Raw genomic sequence first — 12,417 nt, forward strand, 5'->3', positions numbered from 1 at the left:
TTTCTGGCTCATATTTTACTTCAAAAAATAATAAATACACAGTGTCACATGTATTAGCAACATGTGTCCTGGCAAAAGAAAATGGTGTTACTGCGTGATAACCACTGACTGAACCTTTAAACTTACTGACAGTTTTGAAGGGTTTGCTGCTAGATGGGGAAGGGCCGAGTCAGAGAGTCTGTGTGGGGGAGTGCACATCTGTCATGAGTACTTGAAAAATAAAATATAAATGCTTTGCTTCTTCTGCTGTTAGGTCACTTCCTCACAGCCAGTAAAACAAAACAAAACAAAACAAAAAACCCAAACCCGTTCCTGTCAAGTCACTTCCAACTCATGACATCCCCTGATGTTACAGATAGAACTGCTTCATAGGGTTTTCTTGGCTATAATCTTTATAATCTTTACAGAAGCAGATTGCCAAGCTTTTCTTCCGACGTGCTGCAGGGTGGGTTTAAACTGCCAACCTTTAGGTTAATAGTTGATTGCAAACCATTTATACCACCCGGGGGACTCCACAGCTAGTAAAGTGGTTCGCATATACATGCCTAGTATATGGCCTGCATTTTGCATACTTTAGCTCTTTTAATCCACAAATTCATTCTGTGAGGTAGTTGTTATTCTGTCCATTTTACAGATGAAAAATTGGGACTCAGAAGTACAAGTCACTTGCCAGTAGCTGCACAGCTGGTACTTGGCAGAGCTGGAAGTTGGATCCAGGCTCTGTGGTGCCAGCACTCCTGGTTTCTCTGTGGTACTGTACAGGCCTCTTGCCATTTTGATGTCAGCGGAACTCTAGTGGGCCAGGAGGGTTTACTAGTGCGTGTGTGAGAGTCTTGTTCATTAAGTTTGCAAATTCTGAGATCTCTTTTATTCCATGCCTTTTTCCAAACAGCTCATAGTATTTTATTAGTTTAAGTGACACTGCCCGCTGCACATTGTCTTTTAGAGAAGAGGCAGGTATTAACTTTATTTTAATATGCAAGATGGATGCACAAAGAGGCGAAAGTTATACACCCCACCCTAGGGAGGGTAGAGTTTGTGGAAATGCTGAGAATAATGCTTTTTCGGGTGTGTGAAGTTGGTTACATTGACTTTTATCAGTAGACCTTACTGAGTTGTTCTTCCAGGATGGAGATGGCTTAGCTTTGCTTCACCCACACCTGTCTCCTGATTTCCTAGTACCCAGGGAAAGACACTGGGGAGGCCGTTGTCTGTCAGCAAAAATAGAGTGTTTGACCCTGGAACAAAACAATGCAAAGCTAAGAGCTGCCCAGGATTACGTGGGACTTAGAAACGTTGTTCCCACCCTAGAGGAGGGACAGCTGAGATGCTTCTGATGTAACTGAAATCAGAGAATTGGGTGGATTAAAACTAGTTCCTTATTACAGTAAAATAACCTATCCCATTTCAGGGACATTTGACATCTTAGAAAATTAATACTGTAATCTATTTTACCAGAAACAGTTTATTCTTAGTGACAATAAAAGCCCCTGACTCCCCCACCTCCCCCGGAATTGAAAAGAGATGTTGTAAGTAGCTACTATACACTGCTTGAGAAAAAGGAATGCATTATGGAGGATGATATGTTTTAACATTCGCAGCAGTAACAAAGTATTTGTAAGTTCTGAGCAAAGCAGTAACCAGCAGACGGTCTGGTTAGGAGACCATCTTCTCACTGTTAGTTTGGACATTGAGTGCAAAGCACATGTGGTCGCTTTTTGGGGGATCCCTGTTTGGGGGCTCCCTGTGTAGAGTTGTGTCTCTTTAGAGGAGGTGCCGAGCTGTTGGCAGATTATTTAGTCATGATTTCTGCTTTTCAGAGCAAGTTTCTTCGCAGATTGGTGTTGAGATTTATCAAGGATTTCTGAGATCTGGCGATAAATTTCAGGCAATGGCACATTTTGTAGTATTCCAATATTTTGGACACAGGAAATTTAAAAAGAGTTAGGGAAAAAGGTGTAAAAATTGCAAAATGATATACACTATGAGCATATAGAAGCCCTAGTGGCGCTGCGGTTAAGAGCTTGGCTGCTAACCAAAAGGTCGGCAGTTCAAATCCACCAGCCGCTCCTTGGAAACCCTACGGGGCAGTTCTCCTCTGTCCTATAGGGTCGCTATGTGGCAGAATGGACTCGATGGCATTGGGTGTGAGCATATAAATTAAGGATTTCATTGTGTTGACTCTCCTGTGCTTTTTTCCCTTTTGTGTTCGCTTAGAAACCTGATGTCCTGACCACTGGAGCCGGTAACCCCATAGGAGACAAACTTAACACTATTACAGTGGGGCCCCGGGGACCCCTTCTGGTTCAGGATGTGGTTTTCACTGATGAAATGGCCCACTTTGACCGGGAGAGAATTCCTGAGAGAGTCGTGCATGCTAAAGGAGCAGGTGAGAACTATGTTTGTTTGTTGTAAAAAGCCTTGTTTTGTAGTTCCTGGGTCAAAAATTATTTCCCAAAGGGAAATGCTTCTTTAATAGATGTGTCAAATCTCTATCCCTGGGAGAAAGAAATATGTCCATCTATAGGGGAATTATTAATTAAATGAGGGTTATTGCCTTGGATACAGAGCCCGGGTGATGAAGTGGTTACGCACTTGGCTGCTAACCCGAAGGTCAGTAGTTTGAACCCAGCAGCAGCTCTGCAGGAGTAAGATGAGGCAGTCTGCTTCCATAAAGATCATAGCCTTGGAAACCCTATCGGGCAGTTCTGCTGTATCCTATAGGGTTGCTACGAGTCTGAATCAACTCGACGGCAGCGGTATTGCCCTGGATAGAATATATTGTAGAAAACAGTTTATTTTATTAAAAATAAAAAATTGTAATCATGAATATTTCTTCCATTGTACAGTTCAGTGAGGAAATTTAAAAAATACAGACATACAGACACACACTATAATTGCAAATGGGTTTAAATGGTGTACTTATTGGACAAATACTGGAACAAAATGTAAAATTGAAGATAGTTGTATTAAGGTGGTGGATCTGGTGTGATTTTTCCTTTCCTTTTGTCCCACACATCTGTAAAACTTTTATCTTACTTTTATGGCAGAAACAAAAGGTGGTGGTGGTGTTTAAAAGAAGACAACTCAATAGGAAAAATAAAACTCAATAGAAAGGAAGAAAAAAATTTTCCTTAACCTGCTTATTTGGACTTTAGTTAGGAGTTCCTAATTTCTTCATCTCTTTTTTTTCCTAGATAAGATTTCTTCCCATCTTTACCATGACTTTGATATGCTGTTCAGTTTATTGTTTCACTCTGTGGTGTCTTTAATAAATGTCTAGATTATTATTTCTTTCTCTGTATTTTCTCTCCTCTCCTTCTTGTTCTTCTGTTTCTCTTGTAGATCCTATCTGTGCTTCACGGCCCTATTGGCCCATGTTCTTTGGTCAACCTGTGGTCATCCTTGCCTAACCACTCCCAGCCCACTCTTCTCCTGACTCCAGCTCTGTAGTGCTCAGTTTAGCACTGAATGCTAATAGGGCTTTGTATTGGGCTCTCATTGTTTTGGGTTTGGATGTCTTCCCTTCCCCATCATGTTAGAAGCTCCAAGAAGGCCAGGGCTAAACCTTCAATTTCTCTTTGTAGTCACCCAGATGCCTGGAAGAGGGTTGAAGGCCTCATGGGCTGAGTAATGGTCTCATGGTGATGGTTTCTGTGTCTTTCTCGTTAGGGGCCTTTGGCTACTTTGAGGTCACACATGACATTACCAGATACTCCAAGGCAAAGGTGTTTGAGCATATTGGAAAGAGGACTCCCATTGCAGTTCGATTCTCCACTGTTGGTAAGTTGGTCTATTTGTGTGACTGGTATAGCTTGATAAACTCAACCCTGTTTCTTATTTGGGGCATTTATAACTTACTTTCACTCAAAACTTATTAGACAATAGTACATAAGCAATTCTCCAAATGGTAGCAAGGTTTATATACTAGAAACAATATTTTGAGACATGTAGGCTTATATTTTTGTTTGCTGAGGTCTTACACAGCAGCACTTACACAGAGGCCATCTCTACAGTTCTCTGGCATTTGGAAAGCACTTGCCTACAAGTGATCGCTCACCTCACGTGGAAGCGTTAGGGTGGGAATCTTATTCAATAACCATGATAACAGCTGCCATATATTGAGAATTAACTATATGCTAACCATGGTTAGTGTGTTGCAGACATTATCTCTGATCCGTAGAGCTACCTTTATAAGAATTATTTTCATTTCAGAAAGGTTAAGTAATTTTCCTCATGTGACAGAATTAGTAAGTGTTAGAGTCCTGGTGGCGCCACGGTTAAATGCTCAGCTACTAAATGGAAGGTATGCAGTTCGAACCCACCTGGCATGTGGGAAAAAGACCTGGCAATCTGCTTCCATAAAGATAACAGCCAAGAGAACCCTATGGGGCAGCTCTGCTCTGTCACATGGGGTTGCTACAAGTAGGAATTGACTTGACAGCACCCAATGACAACAACAGATCTATCATAACTACGTTTTGATACACCACAATGTGTAATTAATTCTGTTTCTGTATCATTCTGTGCTTTTGCATTTTTTTAAGTCAACAATTTTTTTTTAATTGTGCTTTAAGTGAAAGTTTACAGTTCAAGTCAGTTTCTCATACAACAATTTATACACACATTACTATATGACCCTAGCTGCTCTCCCTGAAATGTAACAGCACACTCCTCCTTTCCACCCCAGATTTCCCGTGTCCATTCAACCAGCTCCTGTCCCTTTCTTATCTTTTGTCAATTGAGCACCACTTTTCACTGACTCTGGAGGCCTGAGCAGACTCTCCACCGCTTGGTCTCTCCTGACATGGAAATCGTGTCCCAAACGCCACTGCTTTCCTCACTGTGCGTGCCAGCCAGTCTGGCCCGCAGGGCGCTGGCTGGGTCAGGTCTGGCAACTCCTTGCTGCTTCTGAACTGTCTCTCCCTCCCCCTGCCACTCCATCCGATTCCTCAACTTTGCCTTTGATGTTCAGGGCTCCTAGATTGTCACATACAATCGATTCACTTGTTTTTTCGGGTCTTTGTTGTAAGAGGGACCACCAGAAGCGTCTGACTACTCCGCCATCTTGGCCCTCCCTCTTGCTTTTGCATTTTTAAAATACCGTAGAATGCAACGAGCCCTAGTGGCTCAGTGGTTAAAATCTTGGCTGCTAACCAGAAGGTTGGCAGTTCGAATCTACCAGCTGCTCCTTGGAAACCCTATGGGACAGTTCTACTCTGTCCTGTGGGGTCGCTATGAGTTGGAATAGACTTGACAGCAATGGGTTTGTTCTTTGTTTGGTAGAATGAAAAAAAAAAATGAAATTAAGAATGGAACCTATATTTCACTTCATTTCCTTTTTTTCTTAATAGTGATGTGGGTGAATGTTTACAGAGCAATTAGTTTCTCGTTCGTTTTCTTAATATTAACCTCATAATTTTGCAACTCATTTTATTTTCTTTGTTCACTACCTTAATATTCCTGAGTATTCTCTTCCACTATTTTAATTTAAATTTTAATTACCTGTTTAAACAAAGCTATCTTCTTACGTTAAATGGATAAACCTTTTCAGCTGTTATTACATATATTCTCTTATTACTCTCAGTTAATTCCTTTGTTTAATTCGTAGGTCAGATTAGCTGGTGGGTGGTAGAAATAATAACCCAGGCACCTAAACACCTGACTTACTTCTAGAAACTGGATTGAAAAGGATAGATACCAATGTTTATGGCTTTGGGCTTCTTGGATGCAAAGTGCTCTGACTAACATTTCATTTTTCCTGTTTGTCATTTAGCTGGAGAATCGGGCTCAGCTGACACAGTTCGTGACCCTCGGGGGTTTGCAGTGAAATTTTACACAGAAGATGGTAACTGGGATCTTGTTGGAAATAACACCCCCATTTTCTTCATCAGAGATGCCTTATTGGTAGGTGATAAAAATAGTAATCTGCATTCTATAAATTTTTCTTAATGTGAATTGATTTCAAGTACTCTGCATAGATTGGCATTTGAGGAGAATGCCTGGGAAAGGCAGAAAGAAGAGAATTTGTGTTGGCTGGATTGCCTTTTTAAACACGTTTTTCTGTACTTAATATATTTTTATTAGCTCAAATGACAAAAATTTGGAAACAAGTAGAGGGTGTTTCTACGTGCTCTGAATCAGCAGGAGGTGTGTGCCTCACATGCATGCCTTTTTTCCTTACAGAGATGCTATAGCTTTGAGTGTATTTGAAATACTTTAGGGTATCTCAGGCACTAGCGTGATGTTGCGTGAATTTCATTTGAGGATTTGACGGGTGAAAATTCTAGAATTGTTCAGAATTATAATCCATAAACCTAGCAATAGGCAAAGTATAATGTGTTGTTGTTAGTTGCTGTCGAGTCAGCTCAGACTTCATGGTGACCTTATGTATAACAGAAATAAACATTGCCTGGTGACACCATAATTCCTGTAAACTTAGTTCTGGTATTTTCTTTCCTCCCATTTAGTTCCCCTCCTTTATCCACAGCCAAAAGAGAAACCCTCAAACGCACCTGAAGGATCCTGACATGATGTGGGACTTCTGGAGCCTGCGCCCTGAGTCTCTGCATCAGGTGGGAACACTCAGTTTTTCACTGTATCACAACCATCACCTGGAATGGAACTGTTCATCATGGGTCATAACGGGCATCTCTTGTTTTGGTTATTTTATTGGGATTGGTTTCTGATTTTCTTTTTGGGAGACCTCCTCAGAGTTCTTGATCATGAAGAGTTTTATAATGACTGATTTTGTTAATCTTCCCCGATCCGTAGTCCTTAAATGATGATGATAATAGTTAGAAGCATAGATCATATTTAACAATATTAAGGATCAAAGATTCTAGTATGAGTTAAATCTTTTCGTATTGGTGGAATGAGGGGAAGGTGGTACCAAACAAATTTTCTATTAAAGTAATTTTTCAATATCAAGTTAGACTAGTTTTCAGGTTTGCTTTAGCTTTCTTGCCTAGAATTCTGAGCCATGCTGTTAATGAATTATGAATCATTCTGCTTTAAAATTCTGTTTTCTGCAAATGAAATCATGGTTACCCTTCCCATGGGTAACGGGCTTGTATGTTCCATGTCATTAAGGGATTAAACAGAAATTTAGTTAGGAATGTCTTAAAAATCTAAGGTATTCTGCTTTAAACTGAAAATTGTTAGACTCTGTGTTTCTGTTCCTTAGGTTTCTTTCTTGTTCAGTGATCGAGGGATTCCAGACGGACATCGGCACATGAATGGATATGGATCACATACTTTCAAACTGATTAATGCGAATGACGAGGCAGTTTATTGCAAATTCCATTATAAGGTACATGTTGCCTCTCTGGGGTGGGAGGATGCAGGGCTCCACCACCACCTCTCCTTACTCCTTCTGAGGATGGTACAAAAAACAAGGGCTCTCCCACCTTGCTCTCACTGTTATGTATTAAATTATGTCTCCCCAGAATATGTGTTGGAATCCTAATTACCTGTAGATGTAATCCTGTTTGGAAATAGGTTTTGTGTTATGTTAATTAGATCATACCCGAGTAGGGTGGGTTCTAAGTGAATCACTTCTGAGTTATAAAAAGAGCAGATTAGATACAGACAGACAAGACACACACACACATATACAGCTTTCTAGAATTCTGTGTTGGAGTGTAGAATCAAGTCCTAGCAAACCGTAAAGTATTAGGTTGCTTCACTTTTTTCTAGCCCTGAGTCATTGTCTTGAGCATAGTTACCTTGTGGAATCTTGGAGAGGATTAAGGCAGAATTGGAGTGTTCCTGTCTATAATACCAGTCTCACCATCTGTAAGGATATATCAAATCCCACCTTTGTACTTCTCTGCCACTTCTGTTCTGACACCAGCTGCATATGCAGCACTTCTTCCTCTGATCTTAACCACCCAGAGCTCAGTCAGGTCTCATAAGATAAAGGGTGCAGTCTTCCAGACTGCCACGTCTGCCCAAAACCTCAGACACCAGCCTCAAGCTTGGGAGTTCCCAGGGCTCCCCTCACTTTTGACCTGCTGGGTACAAATTTGGGGAAATCCCTCTACCCCCTCAGAATACCAGCCATAAGCTCATGAGTTCCCAGACCCCCTCATTTCTGATCTGCTGGCTCCCACTACTCCTTAGTGTTCGATAATTCACTAGAATGACTCAGAGAACTCATGGAAAGTGCTGTGCTTATGATTACAGTTTTATTACAGCAAAAAGCATATAAATGAAGAGACACTTATTAGAGCAAGGTCTGGGAAGGTTCCCAATGCAAAACTTCCATGTCCCAAAATGTAATGCACTATTCTCCACATGCACTGATGTCTGTCACCAACCAGGAAGCCCATGGAGCTTATCATGAGGTGGTCCTTATAGTATGGTATCAAGAGGTGGGTCTCTCTGGCCTGGCCAGCCCCTACCCAAGAGTCACCTCACTGGCATAACTTATTGGTTAAGTGTGGTTTGGAGTTCTTATCCAAGATACTTAAACCATTCAGGAATGGTTTCCTAAACCAAGATTTTGGTGATCGTCTCTCAGGAACAAAGACCACATTCTTTGGGGAAAGTTTATGTAAACCCCACACTGTCACTCCCCACATCTGATGCTTTCTTTCTAGAGACATTTCTCCTAACTTTTAAAATCACCCATCTGTTCATTCAGCATTTATTAAGGGTATGTTATGAACAAGGAAAATAAGTAAAATCAATTATGAGTGTCAGAAAACAAAATTCTCCTAACGCTTGTTTTATTTGTTTTCATGCAGTTAGATCAAACTGGTTACCTTTGCTTTTGAGAACCCTTTAATTAGTTGAAATGTTTTATTATAGGGTCCTCTCTTGGTATGTTGTTGGCATTATTAGAATAAGTAATATTCCCAAAGAGCTCCAGGGGGTTAAAAACCTCTGGTGGCTTAAGAACTTCTGTTTCCGATACTGCTAAAATCAGCAGGGATAGAAGTGGTCTTCCTCTTAATGCTATCTAAAAGACCTGTTTTCTTCTGTCCCATCTTAATCTTCATCTGAACAACGTGTGCAAGCATGTCTAACAGGAAAACTCTCACCCCTCTTCATTCTTATGGCTTGGATCTGTAACGTTTGACTGGGAACCGTTTTAAGGAACAGTTGACCCATTGGCTGGTTATTGCCAAAAGGAGCATTTTAGTATCATTTAGAGCTAGACTGAACAATTGCACCTGGTATCTTTAGAATTAGACCAGCTTGAATTCATATCTTTATTTTTGTAGATAGGTATGACCTTGGGCATAGTATTAAATGTTTTCTAAGCTCCAGCTTTTTTCACTGTAAAATTGGGATGATAATAATACTACCAGCTGTCCACAGTCTGGAAAGATTGGATTGCTTATGGATCTGTTCAGCAGAGGGCCCTGAGGCAACCTGAGAGTGACATGGACACATCAGGTGGGGTTATTCTGATTTAGATTATTCTTTTCTAAACTTAGGGGACTCAGTTAAAATCAGAGAGATATTGCAGTATTGTTGCAAATTGTTGCTCTTTGGGTGATCTGCAAATGGTGGCATTCAGTTTTCAGTGGTGAAGGTGGCTTCGTTTCTGGTCCAAGAGAAGGAAGGCTTCAGATGTTTCCACTGGCTAGAGAGAGTTGGGATGAAATGAACAAGACTTTCAGAGTTGACTTTTACTAAGGAAATCTCATGGCACTTGGCTTGTTTGAGGGCCTTACGGATTTACACAGGAAGTTTATTGAAGATATGTATGGTATTATCATACAAGAGCACTTGTGAAAGTGACTTACCTTCTTTGGGTCTTAACTGCTTGTTTGGAAAGTCAGACTACTAATTCTGGGAGAGCTGGGTCGGAAAAATTGTACTGAAGTTCTTTTCAGCTCTATGAACTATGATTCTATGGTTTCTTAAAAAAAATAAAGGAAGAAAGTAGAGGCAGAGGGAATATTAGCTGAGCACAATCTCAGTTATTGATTTGAGCTATTATAGGAAATAAAAAAAAATCTTGTAAAAAAGGGGGCGTCCTTTTTAATTTTATTAATCATTTGATTGTTTTCAAAATACTTTTCTAATCAGAAAACTAAAATATAAAGCTGTAAAAATTCAAATAATATAGAAATATATAAACGGAAAGATAGAACTAATTTTAAGTATAAACTATGTAACCTGAGTTCCCTGGACATTAGAAGAATCAGAATAATCAAGTAGAATTTCTCGTTGATAAATTCATATTCGTGTCAGATTTGAACAATGGAGGTATTGTTGCAAGGAAAATTCTACCTTTGGTTAGTGTTACTTCCATGAAAAGTTCTCGATCGAGTCTCATAAGCCTTCAATGAATTACTGATTACAGTTTGATAACTTTGCCAGTAAGTTTCAGTTTGAGCTTATTTCTTTCATTCTGTAGACTGACCAGGGCATCAAGAACCTTTCTGTGGAAGATGCAGCAAGACTTGCCCAAGAAGATCCTGACTACGGCCTCCGTGATCTTTATAATGCCATTGCCACAGGCAACTACCCCTCCTGGACCTTTTACATCCAGGTCATGACATTTAGTCAGGCAGAAACTTTTCCATTTAATCCATTTGATCTCACCAAGGTGAGTCAGTTAACAACCAAACTGTTTTCTTCTTTTATAATCTCTTATTTCCTAATTTTTAAAAAATTTTAGTAAGTATTCACAATGATAGGGAAGTTATATACAAAGTGCAGAAGTACCATTTAGAGTTTCCTGGCCTGTCAGTGAGAGTTCACCAGCATCTCAATTCCATATTCGTGTTTGACAAGTTTATGTTGGCGGTTTGATACGTTATTATTAAATCAAAACCAAACCCGAAGTGGTTGTGTCGATTCCAACACATAGTGACCCTGTGTGACAGAGTAGAACTACCCCATAGGGTTTCCAAGGCTGCAATCTTTACGGAAGCTGACTGTCACATCTTTCTCCCAAGGAGCGGCTGGTTAAGTTCAAACTGCTGACCTTTAGATTAGCTGCCAAACACTTAACTACTGTGCCACCAAGGCTCCTACATTGTTATTAGCAGGGAGCAAATTCTGAAAAGTTGAAGTACTTTGCCTGTGGTGTACTTTTGTCAATATTACCGTTTACTATTTTGAAAGATTCAACTAGTATACTTACTTTACATTCTTAACATATTTTATTGGATTAAAAATTATTATTTTTGCTTGTCATCTTTGGCATCATTAGATTTGAATGCTGATATTTTTATGGGTAGTTTTAGTTTTCTTCAGTTGGTTTGTGGCAATTGTTAGTTTCTTTCAGTTGGCTGTCTGGTAATTGTGAGTATGACTTTTTTTTTCAGGTTTGGCCTCACAAGGACTTTCCTCTTATTCCAGTTGGTAAACTGGTCTTAAACCGGAACGCTGTCAATTACTTTGCTGAAGTTGAACAGATAGCCTTTGACCCAAGCAACATGCCACCCGGTATTGAGCCCAGCCCTGACAAAATGCTTCAGGTGAGCCTGGAAGATCAAGGTGTTCTGAGGCATGATCTTTTTTTTTAATTTATTTATTTTTATTGTGCTTTAGGTAAAAGTTTATGGCCCAAGTTAGTTTCTCATACAAAAATTTATACACGTATTGTTATGTGACCCTAGTTGCTATCCCTGTAATGTGACAGCACATGCCCCCTTTCCACCCCGGATTTCCCGTGTCCATTCAACCAGCTCCTATCCCTTTCTGCCTTCTCATCTCGCCTCTGGCCAGGAGCTGCGCATTTAGTCTTGTGTATCTACTTGAACTAAGAAGCACACTCTTCATGATTATTATTTTATGTTTTATAGTCCAGTCTAATCTTCATCTGAAGAGCTAGCTTTGGGAATGGTTTTAGTTCTAGGTTAACAGAGAGTCCAGGGCCATGTCTTCTGAGGTTCCTGTAGTCTCAGTCAGACCATTAAGTCTGGTCTTTTTACATGAATTTGAATTTTGCACCTCACTTTTCTCCTGGTCCATCAGGGACTCTCTGTTGTATTCCCTGTCAGGGCAGCCATTTGTGGTAGCCGGGCACCAACTAGTTCTTCTGGTCTCAGGCTGATGCAGTCTCTGGTTTATGTGGCCGTTTTTGTCTCTTGGAGTAACATTTTCCTTGTGTCTTTGGTGTTCTTCATTCTCCTTTGCTCCACGTGGTTTGGGACCAATTGATGCATCTTAGGTGGCCGCTTCCTAGCTTTTAATACCCCAGATGCCACTCACCAAAGTGGGATGCAGAACATTTTCTTAATAAACTTTGCTATGCCAGTTGACCTGGATGTCCCCCGAAACCATGATCCCTAGACCCCTGTCCCTGCTACTCTGTCCCTCAAAGTGTTTGTTTGTGTTCAGGAAACTTCTTAGCTTTTGGTTTAGTCCAGTTGTGCTGACTTCCCCTGTATTGTGTGTTGTCCTTCCCTTCACCTAAGATAATTCTTGTCTACTATCTAGTTGGTGAAT

At 40.3% G+C, this 12,417-nt stretch overlaps 1 protein-coding gene across 3 annotated transcripts in view; it reads left to right on the forward strand.

Moving 5' to 3' along the window:
* The window catches only part of CAT (catalase), a 66,236-nt gene that overhangs the window by 36,058 nt on the left and 17,761 nt on the right, over positions 1-12,417 (forward strand). For all 3 annotated transcript variants that reach the window (XR_002825228.1, XR_002825229.1, XM_004369783.2), the window contains exons 2-8: positions 2,218-2,389; positions 3,673-3,783; positions 5,777-5,907; positions 6,471-6,575; positions 7,187-7,312; positions 10,376-10,567; positions 11,292-11,444. Coding sequence is in view for 1 of the 3 variants with exons in the window: in XM_004369783.2 (XP_004369840.1) it covers positions 2,218-2,389; positions 3,673-3,783; positions 5,777-5,907; positions 6,471-6,575; positions 7,187-7,312; positions 10,376-10,567; positions 11,292-11,444 (990 nt within the window). In the remaining 2 variants the exon portion in view is untranslated. The remainder of the gene's footprint in view (positions 1-2,217; positions 2,390-3,672; positions 3,784-5,776; positions 5,908-6,470; positions 6,576-7,186; positions 7,313-10,375; positions 10,568-11,291; positions 11,445-12,417) is intronic.

Source organism: Trichechus manatus, unplaced genomic scaffold, assembly GCF_000243295.1.
Source record: "Trichechus manatus latirostris isolate Lorelei unplaced genomic scaffold, TriManLat1.0 scaffold00006, whole genome shotgun sequence".
Lineage (NCBI taxonomy): Eukaryota > Metazoa > Chordata > Mammalia > Sirenia > Trichechidae > Trichechus > Trichechus manatus.